This window comes from Phoca vitulina, unplaced genomic scaffold (assembly GCF_004348235.1).
Source record: "Phoca vitulina isolate PV1807 unplaced genomic scaffold, GSC_HSeal_1.0 scaffold6, whole genome shotgun sequence".
Taxonomy (NCBI): Eukaryota; Metazoa; Chordata; class Mammalia; order Carnivora; family Phocidae; genus Phoca; species Phoca vitulina.
In genome coordinates, this window is record NW_022589709.1 from 36050579 (window position 1) to 36068393 (window position 17815).

General features: G+C 33.6%; 1 protein-coding gene across 7 annotated transcripts in view; it reads left to right on the top strand.

Moving 5' to 3' along the window:
* Positions 1–17815, top strand: part of KIAA0825 (KIAA0825 ortholog) — a 396162-nt gene that overhangs the window by 54700 nt on the left and 323647 nt on the right. For 6 of the 7 annotated variants that reach the window (XM_032403994.1, XM_032403995.1, XM_032403993.1 and 3 more), the window contains 2 exons: positions 6539–6707; positions 9708–10377. In XM_032403994.1, coding sequence (XP_032259885.1) covers positions 6539–6707; positions 9708–10377 — 839 coding nt within the window. Of the gene's footprint in view, positions 1–6538; positions 6708–9707; positions 10378–17815 lie in introns of those variants that run through there. The other variant, XM_032404000.1, reaches the window with a different exon arrangement.

Here is a 17815-nt window from a genome sequence, read left to right on the forward strand (position 1 = left end):
TTAGATGAGTAGAATGTGTTAGAAGAAGTTGTCATCAAATGCTAGTTTTCTTTTCCGTTGAGTATTTTTACATTATAAGAGTAATACATACTAATAGAAAATTTCTGACAGTAGAGAAAGGCATATATGAGGAAAAGTTCAGTACAGCAGGGCAGAGATGAGGAACAGTACTCCTCTGACCCTCCTACTTTTATTCTTCAGAGGTAACCTTTGTTCATAAATTATTGCATAACTATCCAGAAATAGTCTCTGCATATATATACATGCACCCAAAAATATACTACTTTTTTTATACAAATGGGAATTAAGTGATGTACTGCAATTAGATTTTTTTACTTAATATTTATTTTTTAAATCGCTCCATGTGATTATACCTCATTTTTTAGATTTCACTTGTATGGGTGTACAACAATTTATTAAGCCAATTCCCTCTTGATGAACATTACATTTTTGCAGTCTTTCTGCCATTACTTCACACATGCATGCATGTGTATATTCTTCCTTCCTTATGAGAGTTTATCTATGAGATGATTTCTTAGAATTTATATACTTAGCTGTTGCAAAATTGTTCTTCTGCAATGCTAAAACTGTGTTTTCTCCCATAGGCAGTGTATGAGAAGGCATGCTGTATGTCCTGCCTCCTCACAATATGACCATCGGTGTTATTAAAACCCTCAGTTTGTAAGGTCTAGTCAAACCTATTGTCTGGCTTGGAAGTTGGGGGAGTACTTCACAACTGAAATTTTTCGAAAACACTGTAGACTTTTAGGTTGGCATACCCCCTACCCTGGGTCTGAACTTTCTTGAAGCAGTCTGGACCGTTCAAGAGCCTCTCTAAACTGCTGTTGTGAGGTTTGGTGGTATAAAGCAACAAATAACAGAGGGTCCTAACTCAAAAGTTTCTTTCTTACTGTCTTCCTCATAGAATAACTGAACAAGACAGGCATCTTGGGAGGCTATTAATATATTTCATATAAGAGATAAGAACCTGAACCCAATCTTTCACAATAGGAATGGAAAGGGGAGGATCTATTTAAGAAAGATTTAAAGAGATAGTGTCAACAGGATTTGGTGTTGAGGATTTTTTTTCCTTGAAAGTATACTTAAAGACCAAAACCTCTTTGAAATAAAAGTTCAGCATAAATGTTGAATGCTAGATATATAGATATACTGTGCTTTTTAGCCATTAAAGTAGTTGTTTTATAAGGGCACCTAGGTGGCTCAGATGGTTAAGCGTCTGCCTTCGGCTCAGGTCATGATCCCAGGGTCCTAGGATCGAGTCCTGCATCGGGCTCCCTGCTCAGCGGGGAGCCTGCTTCTCCCTCTGCCTCTCTCTCTTCTCTCTCTTTCTCTCTCTGTCTCTTATGAATAAATAAATAAAATCTTAAAAAAAATAGTTTTATGAATCCTTTTCTCAATCTTTTAAAAAAGACTATCCAAAAATATGTTTGTCTCAGGAAAATAAGTGTACTTCATGGCTGACTTATACTTTAATTACACAACTAATTTTTATACATCAGCCCTCTTCCCTATTATCTGTTAATTCCAAGGAACTTTAGTAATCTAGTTAGATAAGCTGGACTTACCTAGAAACTGGAAAACTATTTATCTCACAACTATTTCTTTGTGCTTTTAAACATGTGATAGTTGATTGCAAAAGCCTTTCCTTATACTGAATTTATGTTGTGGGTAAAACGGTATAAACAAGAGCATCAAAAATAGAAAATTAAATTTTTTCTTAATGTTTAGATTTCCCATACTGTAAAAATAGTTCTTAATCTCTACCGTGACACCTCTGATTTTAAAAATAATAATAGAAATTCTAACTTTCCATGAGAGCATGTATAAATGTTTTCTACAACCTTCACATCAAACGGTTCTCATAATTTTTCCCAGTGGAACATACTTTTTTTTCCCTTTGAACTATTTTGTGGTGGAATAATAAAGACTGTGTGTTTTAAATCTTGAAAGAACTTTTACAATGAAGTTTCTAGATTTTATGTCATAAATATTCTCTTTTTCTCAGTTCCCTCCCTATCCTCAGCTACACCAGCCTGATAACAATAGACTCTTGTGCTGTTGGTATTTAATGCTGTCTGTTTAACTATAGGACATCTCAGTCCTTTAGAAAGTAAGATATATAGATATACATATATAGATATACATATATATGTGTGTGTATATATATATATGAGATATATATACACATATACATATCTAATATATATACATACACATCTACATACATGCATCAATATACTTGTGACCATAAAAATAAACTACTTTTTTTTAAAAGATTTTATTTATTTATTTGAGAGAGAAAGAATGAGAGAGAGAGAACACATGAGAAGGGATAGGGTCAGAGGACGAAGTAGACTCCCTGCCGAGCAGGGAGCCCGATGTGGGACTCAATCCAGGGACTCCAGGATCATGACCTGAGCCGAAGGCAGTCGCTTAACCAACTGAGCCACCCAGGCGCCCAAACTCCTACTCTTTATTATCCAAATAAATACAGTTTTAAAGTACATGGCAGTAAGATTAGATGATCAGCACTAAATTCTCACAAGTCAGGTGTCAGGGAATTCTAAGTACAGTGATTCCATTAATTTTCTTAAAGCATCAATATCCTTGCATATAATCTCCTTTTCTACAAGTTTTCTATATGTCCCACAGGCACATTTAGCAGATCCCTTAGCAGATCCCTCCTATGTACTCCCTTAGCACAGTACACACCTCTTACCAAGTCTTAATGTAATGTAGTTTTTTATTTACAGGTCTGTCTCTCATTAGACAGAATTCCTTTAGGGATGGGACTCTGTGTTCTCATTTAGTTCCCGAGTATATATCACAGTACGTGCCACATATTCAGCATTCAGTTAATGTTTATCGAACATGCCTTCATTCAATAAGTCATTTTTACACTCAAGGTACCCAGGAGTGAATGTTGAATGAGAAAATTATCACAGATATCCTTTAAAAAAAGCATACTGCATATTGCATTTTAATTGATTTACACACAGCCTGTCAGTAGTGCATCTACTTGCACACATCGTTAGCTTGGATAATTCAGAGTCATTATAATTAAGCACATTGGGTTCAAATTTATTAAGAAATGTTGAGACATATGAAAAGGCGTAAAGAGTGTTATGATAAACATTCATGTACCCACCATCCAGTTTAAGGAATAAAACAATACCAGTACTGCTAAGGCTCATTATGTACCTGTCCCCAATCTCATCCTACTTTCATCTCCACCCTGGATTTCATGATATCATTCTGGTACATTTCCTTACACTTTTACTACCTATGCTTGTAGTTCTGAACAATATGTACTGTTGTATTGCATATTTTCAAACTATTACAGGGATAGTATCATACTGTGTGTACTCATTTGTACCTTTTCCCCTCAACAGGTATATTTGTTAGATTTTTTTCATGTTGATAACTGTATTTCTCCTTTATTTTCATGGCTCTATTCCACTCAATGAATTAACTATTTAATAATTTTCCTGTTGATAGACATGTTAGATGTTTTCAGTGGATAAAGCTAACTAGATGCTTTAGAAACGTCTTGCTAAGCTAACTAATGGTGTAAATTTGGGAATTCAAACTATTGAGGGAAGAGAGTCTATATCTATTTTTAGGCTGTTTACATTTTTAGCCTAATGTTTGGGATCTAACAATAAATGTGCTATTTGGATTTCTATTTGTTGAATTATCTTGGTTATTTTTTTCATGACCTTGCTTCTAAGGAAAATTTGAAGCATCTTACAGTTAATCAGAAGACATTTAAACCAGAATAAAGACAAGTATTAGGTTATTTCAGAAAACCTAGACTAGGTGGGGCACCTGGGTGGCTCAGTCGGTTAAGCGTCTGCCTTCTGCTCAGGTCATGATCCCAGGGTCCTGGGATCGAGCCCCGTGTTGGGCTCCCTGCTCGGCAGGAAGCCTCCTTCTCCCTCTCCCACTCCCCCTGCTTGTGTTCCCTCTCTCGCTGTGTCTCTCTCTCTGTCAAATAAATAAATAAAATCTTTAAAAAAAAAGAAAACCTAGACTAGGTTCTTGTATCATCTACCTCTAAAGTTACATGGACCCCCTCCCACCCAAGATTACCATGCCCATCAGCAATATTGCCACTACACATATATGAAAATAATGTTACCTTTTAGATGTTGAATTAATTTTGAACTTAATTTTGACCCCAATTAAGAAAGATAAATTGTCAGATTACATACCAAACTGATTTTCATCTTAAATTTTTTTTTTAAGATTTTATTTATTTATTTGACAGATAGCGAGAGCAGGAACACAAGCTGGGGTGGGGGGGTGGGAGAGGGAGAAGCAGGCTCCCCGCTGAGCGGGGATCCCAATGTGGGACTCGATCCCAGGACCCTGGGATCATGACTTGAGCCGAAGGCAGACGCTTAACGACCGAGCCACCTAGGCGCCCCTCATCTTAAAGTTTGAAAATAATAGCTTTGTATAGTAATTGGGCAATAAATCTCTAGACTTCAAACTATTGCTCTTTTAGAGCAAGGTGTATAGACAGTGGTGAATGTCAGAGTGACAAGATATGTAGCCAACTAAAAACAAAATCAGGAGTTCTGACATTTAAAATTTTGTGACAAAAATCTGTGATTTTAAAAGCCAGCTCACCAGTCTTAGTTTGTGACAGTGAGGGAGGTTGTCTGAAATGCAACTGCTCAGTCCCTTTATCAGTGTTTGGACAAATTACTAAAAATATCTGGCCCTCTGAAGGCTTTACCCTATTTATAAGTTGTAGTTATTGGCCTCTACCCAGATTCAGATGTTAGAGATTAGCCTAAAAGCTGAGTCCTGATTGAAACAGATTTAGGTAGACTCAGCACTGAGCCTTTCCAGTTCACATTGCTGTAATCTATTAGGTTTCATTGAATGAGCCACATGAGGATGCTGTAATAAAGACCTTTGATAAAGGGTCCCTAGAGTCAAGGTGTATGCTTCGGGTATCATGTTTCTCAGTCAATAGATGTGCTTACATAAGTTAAAAAAATATAGGCCAATCTCAAGTCAGACTTAGAACTGGTATTCCTGAATAAGACTGTCCCATCAGGAAATTGCATGCCCTGTGGCCTAAGGAGGTATTATTTTTCTTATAAGTTCTTTGTTTTCATGAAAAGGCTCTTTAATTCTCAGAATGTATTTGTTTCAAGGTAATTCAGTTTGAATTCACTCATGCTCATAAGTCTCCTTGAAAAGCCTTCCTTAAAGTTTATGTTTTATAGGCAACTCACACCTGATGAATTTTGAAGAGTCATTCATATGACATCAGTTTTAATAATCAGAACTTGGTTTCCAAAGCTTCAATAATTCTGTCACATGGAATATATAATTAATAGCAATGATATTTTCGAAAACAGTAGTAAGCTTTTTAGCAACAGATACTTCTTAATACCATTAAGTAGCAAATGCATAGCTGTCAATTTTGGATGAGGGCATTCAGCTTCAAAAGAATTTTCCTGTTTATAAGCTTTCTTGAAGTTTAGATATGCTGCCATCAGGTGGTAGTAATATGTCATCTCCATGTGGCTCCACAGATGACAGGCTGCTTAAAGTCACCAGATTACCCCACACAGATTTATAATCATGAATCCACAGATTTTTATGTGAAAATTAAAATAACATAATATATCCATTTAGTATCAGAACTAAGGGTACTTTGCAAATAATTTTTAAAACAGATATATATTGGAAGATTCAATTGGGCAAGTTTCTTCTGTTCTTATTTATTTACTTTATTTTTTGGTAAGAGTATAATATGCCTTCTAAAAATTTGGAAAATTATTGAAGAGTGAAATTTAAAACATCAAATTTCATTACCCAAAGATAATTGCTATTAAGCTTTTGTTTCATTTCCTTCCAGTCTTTTTTTTTTTTTAATATGCAATGTTTAGTATGTTTTTGTTTTTGCTTTTTGGAGTGGAGTTCTATAGCAAGAAAAGATACTTGGCTGTCATAGCAGTGTATATGTAGCATGTATCTGTCTTTTACAATTTTTGAAAATGTAAGGTTTTTGTAACTGCTTTGTGACATTTTAATGTTCCATTGATTGAAGTTTTCCATAATTTATATAGTCATTCACCTATTAGTAGACAATGTATGTTTATGATCATCAATCATCAAGAGCATTTTTAAAGAGTATTTTATCTCTGCCTTCTATCTACCGCCTGTCAAGAGGACCATTATTTCATTGCATCCATGCTTGATTTTTGTTTTAACACAGAATGATTTCTAATTCATCTCAGAGTAGCTAAATATTTTATATTTCCTTCATTGTATTTGAAAGGAAACTGCCAGGAAATCTGAGCATTCTGTTTTCAGTTATGAATGAAAATATGTAGTCTCTTCGTTATTGTTTTTGTATTATAAAAATGTTTCATAATTTTGTAAATTGTATGCAACCAGGTAGCACATATAAACATCTCAGGGCCTGTAATGTTATGAGACGGAACCATTATCTATTTCCTACCAAAATAATTTTTTCTTTTCTTTTTTATAGCATAGAATATTGCATTAAAGAAATACAGTATGAAGTTAACAAACAGTGTCCAGATGTGCAGCTGCGAACAACAACTGACTGTCTTGAATGGCTAGATAACTATAGCTATAATCCATCCAAGTCACCGTCCATTCCCCATGGAGATTTGATAAAATTCTTCAAAACACTGGTAAAAAAAAATAATAATCTTTGTTTTTTAGCAAAGTGGGGTGGGTGAACAGGAATACAATTCATTCAGTTTCTCTATGTAAATATTTATTTTAGTGATTATGTTAGCCTGCCACATCTAGGGGTTGGGCTTTTGTTTTGCTTATATATCCCCAGTGGAATCTAGTGAGCTATTGTCTTTACCTTTTACAATGAGTTTTATCAATAAAATGTAGTTTTATAGAAAAGGAGATTAAATATTATAATTCCAGAATGTGTTGATTGATATGTACCACACACATTGTCTACCAGAAAAGTTCATATTTATTGTGTCTTCTGTCCTTCACAACTACTCCTTTCTCTGTGCTTATTATTAAGCATAAAAAGATCGCCATTGATTGTATCTTTTAAGTAGCCTTGTCTACCATTCCCTGCCTTCCCAAGCTGCAGGCATACCCAGTTTTTTTTTTCAATCAAGGCAGTAATTTCTACAAGACCACTATTAATTGATGGAGAATTATTACATGGGTCATTCTTTGATACTGCCCACTCTGTATGTGAAGGATGGGTTTGTAGCCTTCAGTGAGAATGCTTACTTTATTACACCTGCATCTACAAGGGGTAGCTAGCTTGCAACAACAGTTTCCCAGAGAAAAAGCACAATTGTTAGAAAGCAGTAGGTCTCTAGCTATGGTTTTAATTTAATTTGGGGGGGAAAAAGGCACTGTTTTTGTCTAAACATCAAACATTGACTAAGGCAGATGTGGAAAATATCTTGAGGTTGTAGATGGCTGAGGATGACAGAATCAGATGGAAAGTTCTTGGCTATCATTATTATTGCAGATGTCTCTTTAATGTTTGCAAAGTAATAAAAAGAAGAGAAAGGAAGACTGTGCGCCCTGAAGCCTTATTCTTTTAAGAAAATCCTCTCACCCATTATCTCTTGAAGGTGCAGCCCTGAAGAATAAATATGGATATAGTTATTCCTTTAATTTCTATTAAGAGCCATGTGTATTGAATTTCATTAATATTGATGTAATAATGCTTTCTCATTTAATTAAAAGCAAAAGCTTTTAATTATCTTTTAATCTGTCACACATAAGTCATTCTCTATTCACTGCAGGGCAAAGGCCGCTTTAGTTTTGCTCAAATTCATTAGACTGATAGGTTGTTTCAGACCTAGCTTTTCTTACATAATTGATCGTGTTATTTTGAGGAAAGAACCACACTATTAAAACAGATTCAGATTAAAACGACCTTATTATCAAGTTTTTACATGCTAAAAATGTCAATCTTCACAGCCATTTTTCATAGCTCTTTTTTTAAATAGAAAAATTTTTATTTATTAATTATCTAAGTACTTAAATAAGAAACAGAGGTCCTCCTTATGGCAGTTATACTGATGTTATTCTTAAATTTAAGTAGTCATACCAAACACGTTCTTAAACCTTTTGTAACCTATTATTCTTTAAATGTTGCTTGATCAAATATTTACCATTTAGACTGATTAAAAGAAACCCAAGATGGAGACACTGATATGACTTGGTTGTTTCATCGAATTACCATAATGCTGGCGTTCTGAATTCGATCTAAAGACATTTCTTTTCTAGAAGTATCAAAAGAGCTAAATAGAGGGGGATGAGAGAGAGAAAGAGAGAATTTTCAGAAAGATCAGTGCACTTTGTGGCTCTCTGGAGTCTAGTAGAAAGAACATGGATGAGAAGAATGAAGCCAGGGATTCATTCTTGGTTTTGTGCTTTATTGTACGTGACATTTGGAAGGTAACTTAAATGTGTTGCACGTTAGTGTCCTTATCTGTAAATTGGGTTTTTAAATATCTATGTCACAGAGTTTTTATTATGAATAAGCCAGAGACTTGATAGGAAAGTGCTTTTTATAAAATAAAATGCTGTATAGGTATTGGATATTATTTATTACAGATAGAACATTAAATTGGACATGACAATGCTTAGGATGACTTGAGAGCAAATTCCTGGAATTTGCCTACGAGTTGTTTATAATTCTGAATCACAGATGATACCTCTGATATCTCTGTCAGTAAGAAATTTCAAAGCCAGCCTGATTTTATGCCACTTGAATTTTGCTTCCAGTTTTCTTACAATCAGCTTGTTTCTACTCAGAGAATATGAACTAATTTCAGTATTAGCTGGAAGAGACATAATTAGGAAAGTCAGCCTGTAAGGAGAATGTGTGCATGTAATAAAGTCCAAAAAGAAAGTAACTTTTTGTCCCTTTATTCATAATTATACCTACCATTGTTTTCTGTCAGCACGGAAAGAATAAAAGAATAATTTCATATCACCTTTTGGGGAATGATTCTGAGAGTATTTTTTCTCATATTGACTTATTATCTTTTTGGAGAGAACTGAAATATTCTCAGATTAGTTTCCAAGGTAAAATCTTTCTTAACATGGCTCTCAAAAAGGAATTTAAATGAAAGTTAAACTCTTTAAATGTATTAAATTTTATTTCTCAGGATGACAGCTATTAGTAACCTTCGGGCACATACTGTATTTAAAGGTCTCTGTTTTGTATGTTCATTTGGGGTTCTCTAAGAATAGATGTACTCATTCGGGCATGAAAATTTTCTACCGGGAATTACTTAGGGGCATGATCTTGAATTTATTTTGTCTGAGGAATACATTTCAATCAATGTTTTGCTACACATTTTTATTTAGAATTTTTAAGCTGCAGCTCAGGTTCTATTGGTAATGGATAACAATGAGGCCTGAAAACTAGATTATGTTTGGAAAGCTAACTGAAAATATAGATCATCACCTGGGTTTACAAAATTTAACAGATCATAAAACCAACCTTGTAAAATATCTGAATCGATTACATTCCAAATGCAAAAACAAAACATAACAAAACTTGAAGAGCATTTGAGTATTGATTCTAAATTGACCTGAATTATTGTGAAATTGTGTGACAGTAGAAATCGTTTTTCCTATTACTCTTAACAGTTAATCCCATTTCTAATGTTATAATTTACTTTTATTAGCAAGATTTGTTGAAGAGTGAACTAAATCAAGAAGAAATGATACTGGATTTACTTTGGGACCTCTCCTGCCAGAGCAGCATTTCATTCCCATCACTGCTAAGTGGAGCATCTTTCCATTTCCTCTCTAGGACTTCACTTCATTCTGTCGAAGATTATTCCTCTATGGATGTAAAATCTATGTGGGATAATATAAGACTACATCTTCGACGCTTCTTAGTGAACAAATTACAAAGCCATAATGAAATAAGCAATTCACAGCACAAGATTTGGTTGAAAAATCATTGCATACAACAACTCTTGTTTCTTTATCCAGAATCAGAAGTTATAATCAAGTACCAAAGCATACAGAATAAACTGTTGGCTAAACTTCTGCAGAACTATTTTCCTTCTTACAGCAGAGAATCAAATTTAGATATCATGGTTCATGGATACCAGAGTACAATGCTTAAGTTATACTCAATGATAAAAGAGGATTTTAACATACTACGTGAAATTTTAGCTCCAACCTCAACAGTGAAATTCATTAAAGAAACTTACCTGGATACTGTTACAGAAGAAATGGCAAAATTTCTTGAAAATTTTTGTGAGCTGCAGTTCCAAGAAAGTGCTGTCCGTGTGATTAAAACAAGCAAGAGCTCAAGCAGGCATAGAGGAGCAGTGCATGCTTTGGGTTAGTGAGCTTTTAAATTTGTTTGGTTCAATTTAAGCCTTTTGATATCTTTAATTCTCTAACATTTTTCTTTTTGGTTAAATTTAATTGCAAATTTGAAACTAAATCAGAAAATAAATGTTATGAAATTTTTGCGGCGCATACTTTCTCTTATGCATTTCCCCCTTTTCTGTAAGTACAGTAGTAGAAGTGCTTTTTCCCCTGTTATTTGAATTATTAAAGATACTGAAAAATGTAAGCCAAAAATGTTGCCAATAGGAGTTTTGGTTTTTTTGATTGAATAAATTACTGGGTGAAACTGTATGTATATATGAATATATATATATACCAATATTCATATATATGTAACAGAAAAGTATAATTTTTAATTAATTGTAACTTCCAAAGCTGAAACATTATTAGGGAAAAAGAATTGTCAAAAATTTGTTGAACTTTGCATGAACTAAAATTGGAAGTTTAGAATTATGTTCTTTTAGTCAGCCAATTCCAATAAAGAGCTAATATGAAATGGTAACTATATATTAAAATTGGTCACAGAGGCATAACATTTTAACTATAGCTGATTTTAGAGGAACTTCTCCTCTAGTATTATTTCTATAAGAATATACACACAAAAAAGGTGATTTGAAAATTCCTAATTTTATTTAAAAGATAAAGGAAAAAAGAAACTATTGTGATATAATACATTTTTCCTGTCACCATTTTAATTTCCTACTAGTGGAGAAAAATCAAGATAAAAAGTATTATTTTTGAAAATTTTTAGTCATGCTTTTATGTAAAAAGTCTGAATAGGTGCATAAGCTATATTTTTTAACTTTGAAAATTGTCATTTTTGTGAATTGCTATCTTTGAATTTATGATCACTTTATAAATATTTCCATAGCTCACTATAGTTTTACATACCTTTCGTAATAAAATGCCAGAATATCAAAATACTGTGATATATGAATTTTCAAATAGTTTATTATTTTCTCTTATATTTTTTATTTTCCTCTGGAAGCTATATCACATCACAGAACAGACATGCATCAGCCAAGTTTAGGTTATGGCAGAATACAAAGTCAGTTAATTTAGGAACATTACAGTTTTGCTCAAAGCAAATAGATTTTCATTTTAATTGTTACATAAATTTTACATGCATTTCATGAGTATACTTATTTTCTAAAAATTTTTATATTCTCTAAAAGAATTCCTGCTTACTTGTAAAGTGTTTTCAACATGAAAGTTTTATATATGCTAAATATAGTTTATAACAGAAGAAAAGATCCATATGGTTGAAAATATGTGTAAGTTGCTATGGAGTCTTTAGGGCTGATACTGAGGTGTTTTCTCATTTGTGAGAGAAAACTATGTGTGTAGGCTTTAACACCAAAATCTGAAACATTTTCTACAAGTCTAGGTGCACTGATCTTTCTCAAGCTCATTTATCTAAACGTCGGTATGAATCACTTGTTAAATGAATGCTTTCCATATGCCAGGCACTGTGCCATATACATTCTTTTTCTTATTATCCTAATTTCATAAACAAAGAAAGAAGCTTAGAAACACTAACTTGCCCTGGGTCATGTTGTACAGAGTCAGGATTCATATGTAGGTCTTTATGTCTCCAAGACCAATGAATTTAACCATCATGCTGTTTATTGGACCTCATCTTAAGGTGTAGAATAAAGTGCTTTGTCACTTGTAAAAGAAATTTCAAACAGCACTTTTCAGGTGGGCTACCAGAAAAGCAATTCAGTTCAGCTTTATTGAGCACCTACCATAGGCAAGGCATGTAGCAGCTACCGTTTTTAAGGTTCTGAGCTAGACACAGTAAGGGAAAGATTTCAAGAACTGCTAAACTAACTCTTAATGGGTCAACCGTATTTTTCCACTAATATTTGACCCAGTGACCAAATTTTATTTATTAAGGAAATATAGTTTGAGATGAGTGTAATAAAATAATAAAAATATTAATAACAAATATTAATACGATTATAATAATGTATATTCCTATCATAATGAAATCTATATTGACTTGAATGGGTTGTACATTATGTTATCTTTAGTATATATCTATTTTTTTTTAAGGTTTTATTTATTTATTTATTTGACAGAGAGAGACACAGCGAGAGAGGGAACACAAGCAGGGGGAGTGGGAGAGGGAGAAGCAGGCTTCCCACGGAGCAGGGAGCCCGATGAGGGGCTCGATCTCAGGACCCCGGGATCATGACCTGAGCTGGAGGCAGACGCTTAAGACTGAGCCACCCAGGCGCCCCTATATCTATGTTTTTATGCTCACCAAGTCTTCCAGTATTTTGCCTGAAACTATAGAAAAGATTTTCATTAGGTAACAATAGCTAACATTTATTGCACCAAACATTGATGTGCATTATCTCATTTAATCCTTCTAACCAACCAACAAGGTAGGTGCCATTATTTGTTACCTCTATTATACAGTGAGGAAACTGAGGCATAGAGATAGTAAGTAATTTGGTCAAGGTTACAGAGTGAAGCCAGGATTCAACTGAGGTTTGTCTGATTGCAGATCCTCTATCACTGCGCTCTATTGCCTGAAGGAACAGGATAGAAATAGCTCATTCTATTAAAAACACTGCTCTGAATCCTCTGTATTGCTAACTCTAGTGTAGTCATTGTTTTACATTTTTCAAAATTATCCCACCCTCTTCTCATCTGATGACTGTGTAATACCAATTTGAAAGTTTTCTGCTTATAATTCCTGTTTTGTAATCTACTGATGTATCTTTAGCAGTTGGTGTATGTATACTAGTCTTTTTTCTTCCAGCTTTATTGAGATATAACTGACATATAACAATGTAAATTTAAAATGTACAATGTGTTGATCGGATACACATACGTTTTTATAAAATTACCACCATAGGATTAGTTAGTATCTCCATCATGTCACATAATTACCATTACTTTCCTGTGTTGCGAACATTTAAGATTTACTCTCTTAACAACTTTCAAGTGTGTAATACACTATTGTTAAGTATATTCACATTGGATCCTTAGAAATGATTAATCTAACTAGAAATCTGTACCCTTTGATCAACATCTTTGTTTCAATGAATTCATTTTTTTTTTAGATTTCACATGTGTTATCGTAAAGTATTTGTCTTTTCTCTGACTTATTTCACTTAGCATAATACCTTCAGCGTCCACCCATGTTGTTGCAAATTGCAGGATTTCCTTTTTTCTCATGGCTGAATAATATTCCATCATGTATATATATATACTTTATCCATTTATTCATAGATAGACACTTGGATTGTTTCTGTATCTTGACTATTGTGATTAATGATGCAGTGAACATGGGAACACAGATATCTCTTCGATATCCTTTTTTCATTTTCTTTGGATGTATACTCAGAAGTGAGATTGCTGATGGTAGTTCTATTTTTTTGTTTTTTTGTAGAACCTCCATACTATTTTTCACATTGGTGGTACCAATTTACGTTCCCACCAATAGTGAACACGGGTTCCTTTTTCTTTATATTCTCACCTTGTTATGTCTTATCTTTTTGATGATAACCATTTTATAGTTGTGGGGTGATGTCATTGCAGTTTTGATTTGAATTTTCTGATGATTACTGATGTTTGCCATCTTTTCATTGAGCTTTTGGCCATTTGTATATCTTCTTTGTAAAAATGTCTATTCAGGTCTGCTGGACATTTTTAGAGATTTATTTATTTATTAGCAAGCACATGAGTGTGGGTGGGGAGAAGGGCAGAGGGAGAGAGAGTCATAACCAGACTCTGCGCTGCGCGTGGATCCCAACATGGGGCTCAGTCCCACAAGCCTGAGATCACAACCTGAACTGAAACCAGGAGTCAGAAGCCTAACCAACTCTGCCACCCTGGCACCCCATGCCAGCCATTTTTAAACTTTGTTGTTGTTGTTGTTAATGAGTTGTATGAGTTCCTTATATATTTTGGATACTAATTCCCTATTAGATATATGGTTTGCAAATATTTTCTCCCTGCTGTAGGTTGCCTTTTCATTTTGTTGATTATTTCTTGTGCTATGGAGAAGCTTTTTAGTTGGGTGTAGTCCCATGTAATTCTTGATTTCGTTGCTTGTGCTTCTGGTATCACATCTAAAAAATCATTGCCATGACCAGTGTCAATCCTTTCTTCTAGGGGTTTTACAGTTTCAGAACTTATATTTAAGTCTTTAATCCATTTTGAGTTAATTTTTAAGAGTGTTGTAAGATAGGGTACAGTTTAATTTTTTCTGCATGTGATTATCCAGTTTTCCCAGCACCATTTATTTAATCCTTTCCCCATTGAGTATTCTTGGTTCCCTTGTCAAATAGTAGTTGACCATATACATGAGAGTTTATTTCTGAGTTCTCTGTTTCCTTGGTCTATGTGTCTTGTTTTTGTGCCAGTACCATACTATTTTGAGTTATAGGCTTGCAGTATAGCTTGAAATCAGGAAGTGTGATGCCTCCGGCTTTGTTGTTCTTTCTCAGGATTGCTTTGGCTGTTTGAGGTCTTTGTAGTTCCATACAAATTTTAGGATTATTTTTTCTATTTCTGTGAAAAACCACATTGAAATTTATTTTTAATTTTATTTTTTTAAGTAACCTCTATACCCATTATGGGGCTCGAACTCATAAGCCCAAGATCAAGGTTTGCACACTCCACTGATTCAGCAGCCAGGCGCCCCTGCATTGAAATTCTTGTGGAGATTGCATTGAATCTATAGATGGCTTTGGGTAGAACGGATTTTTAGCAGTTTTAATTCTTTCAATCATGAACATCCAGTATTTTCCCATTTATTTGTATCTTCTTCCTTTTCTTTCTTCAAAGTCTTATTTTTTCAAGTCTACAGATCTTTAACTGATCTTTAACTTAATTGGTTTAATGTACTGCTCAATATTTTATTGTTTTTGGTGCTGTTGTGAGTGGGATTGTTTTTTTTTTCAGATATTTTATTGTTAGTATATGGAAATGCAACTGCTTTCTGTATGTTGATTTTATATCCTGAAACTACTGAGTTCATTGATTAATCCTAACAATTTTTTAGTGAAGTCTTTAGAATTTTCTATTTAAGGTCATATCATCTGCAAACAAAGACAATTTCACTCTTTTTTTTTTTTTTTTTCTGATTTGAATGCCTTTTATTTCTTTTTCTTCCCTGATTGTCCTGGCTAGGACTTCTAGTATTATGTTGATAACACTGGTGAGAATGGGCATCCTTGTCTTATTACTGATCTTAGAGGAAAATGTTTTAGCCTTTTACCTTTGAGTATGATGGTAGCTGTGGGCTTATCATAAATGGTCTTTTCTTTGTTGAGGTATGTTCCCTCTATACCAAATTCGCTGTGAGTTCTTATCATGAAAGGATGTTGTATTTCGTCACATTCCTTCTCTGTATTTATGGAGATGATCATATGATTTTTATCTTTTATTAATGTGGTGTATCATGTTGATTGCATATGTTAAACCATCCTTGCATCCTAGAGATAAATCCCATTTGATCATTATGTATGATCCATTTAATATGGTGTTGAATTCAGTTTGCTAATATCTGTTTAGAATTTTTATATCTATATTCATCAGGAATACTGGCCTGTAATTTTATTTTCATGCAGTGTCCTTATCTGGCTTTAGTATCTGTGTAATGTTTGGCCTTGTTAGCTGTATTTGGGAGTGCTCCTTCTCTTCAGTTTTTAATGAACTAATTAACGAACTGATGTCCTGTTTATGCATATACTACTACATACTTGATGAGCTAAGGCAATTTGGACCTACTGAATCCTTAATTGCCTTTGATTTTTCTAGGTAGATTGAGGCTTGGTTGTTTTTTACCTGAATGATCTGTAAATTATCTATTTACATGTACATATAAACCTATGTATATTTATATCTGTATTTGTAATATAGATATATATAGATAACATTACTTGAGTATCAAAAATAATTACAGCTTTTTATTATGTATAAGGTTTTACATAGGTGAATTCATTTAATCTTTGAACTTTATTATTCATATTTTAAATGTGAGAAAACTGAGACTTATAAAGGTAAATATTTTCTAAGGCCATACATAATTATTTTCTAATAATCCATAGAAAGGGAATTTCATTGTTTATGGTTATTTGGTATATTATTTTGATACGCTGCTAAATTAATGGCAAAAACTGTGCAAGGCACTATGGCAATTAGCATAAAAATAATTTACCAGGCACTTTCATATTTTCCTTTTGATTTTAACATTCCTGCATTCTACACTCAAAGCTTTTGCTTTTCTTTTTTAATTAACAGTGATTCATAACTGACTCATGATTTGCTTGTGCTTATTAACTTAGAAACTGACTAGAGGCGGTTTTTATGCTATTTTATTTGATTTTATCAGCTGGCCTTTCTGTTGGTGTGGTGTTCACCTGAGCATCCCAGAGTGAGTTCCACCTGCAACCATGCAGCTGGGTATTGATTCAAGCTCCCCGGTACATGTATTTAAAATATGGGGACAATCTCTCCAACCATTTTTCAAAGATAAAGTACCAGGCAGACAATTTATTTCCTATAAGTTAATCCCTTGACTTGAATTCCACATCTTGGCATTGTATGGTAACTTTTTTTCTCCTTGATATTCCTATGATTTTGTAATTTTAATTTCTTGGAGACCATGTGCTATTTTAGTATTATAATACATTTAGAAGTATATAACTTGGGGCGCCTGGGTGCCTCAGTCATAAGTGTCTGCCTTCTGCTCAGGTCATGATCCCTGGGGTCCTGGGATCAAGCCCTGCCTCGGGCTCCCTGCTCAGCGGGGAATCTGCTTCTCCCTTTGCTGCTCTCCCGCTTGCCCTCTCTCTCTCTCTCTGTCAAATAAATAAATAAAATTTAAAGAAAAATTAAAAAAAGAAGTATATAGCTTTTGCAATTTGAAGAAAATGATGAAATATTAATATAAATAGAATCTTCATGATTTGGTGATCTGTCCTAGAAAAGAACCATATTATTTATTCAGATACTCTTTTACAAAGTTTCAAACATGATTTAAGAACCAAGATTTCCTCAATAATTCTGATTTTGTTCATCTATGTTCTCATAGTTTCCCTGATAATTTTTGGAGAAAATTATCAATTATTTTCTAACAATTTATGCTGTAATAGTGTTTTTTTCATTTATAAGGCTTTAAATTTTTATTTAAAGTCAAAATAACTTTCATAAAGCTAGAAAAACACCTTTAGTATTTTGATTATAACCTGATAGCTCATTATCTGGGAAGTCAGATCCTTATTTACACATGTACGGATGTCATCCACATTTCAAAATAGTGCCCTCCTTTTATTGAAGCATTTCTTATATCTACATTTGGAGTGGTTAATTGATCAAATTATTTTTACTTTTTAAAATTGTATTTTCTTTGGATTTAAGGAAAGTTATTGCCATTCTTCTCAATGTTTGAAAAAGAGAATTT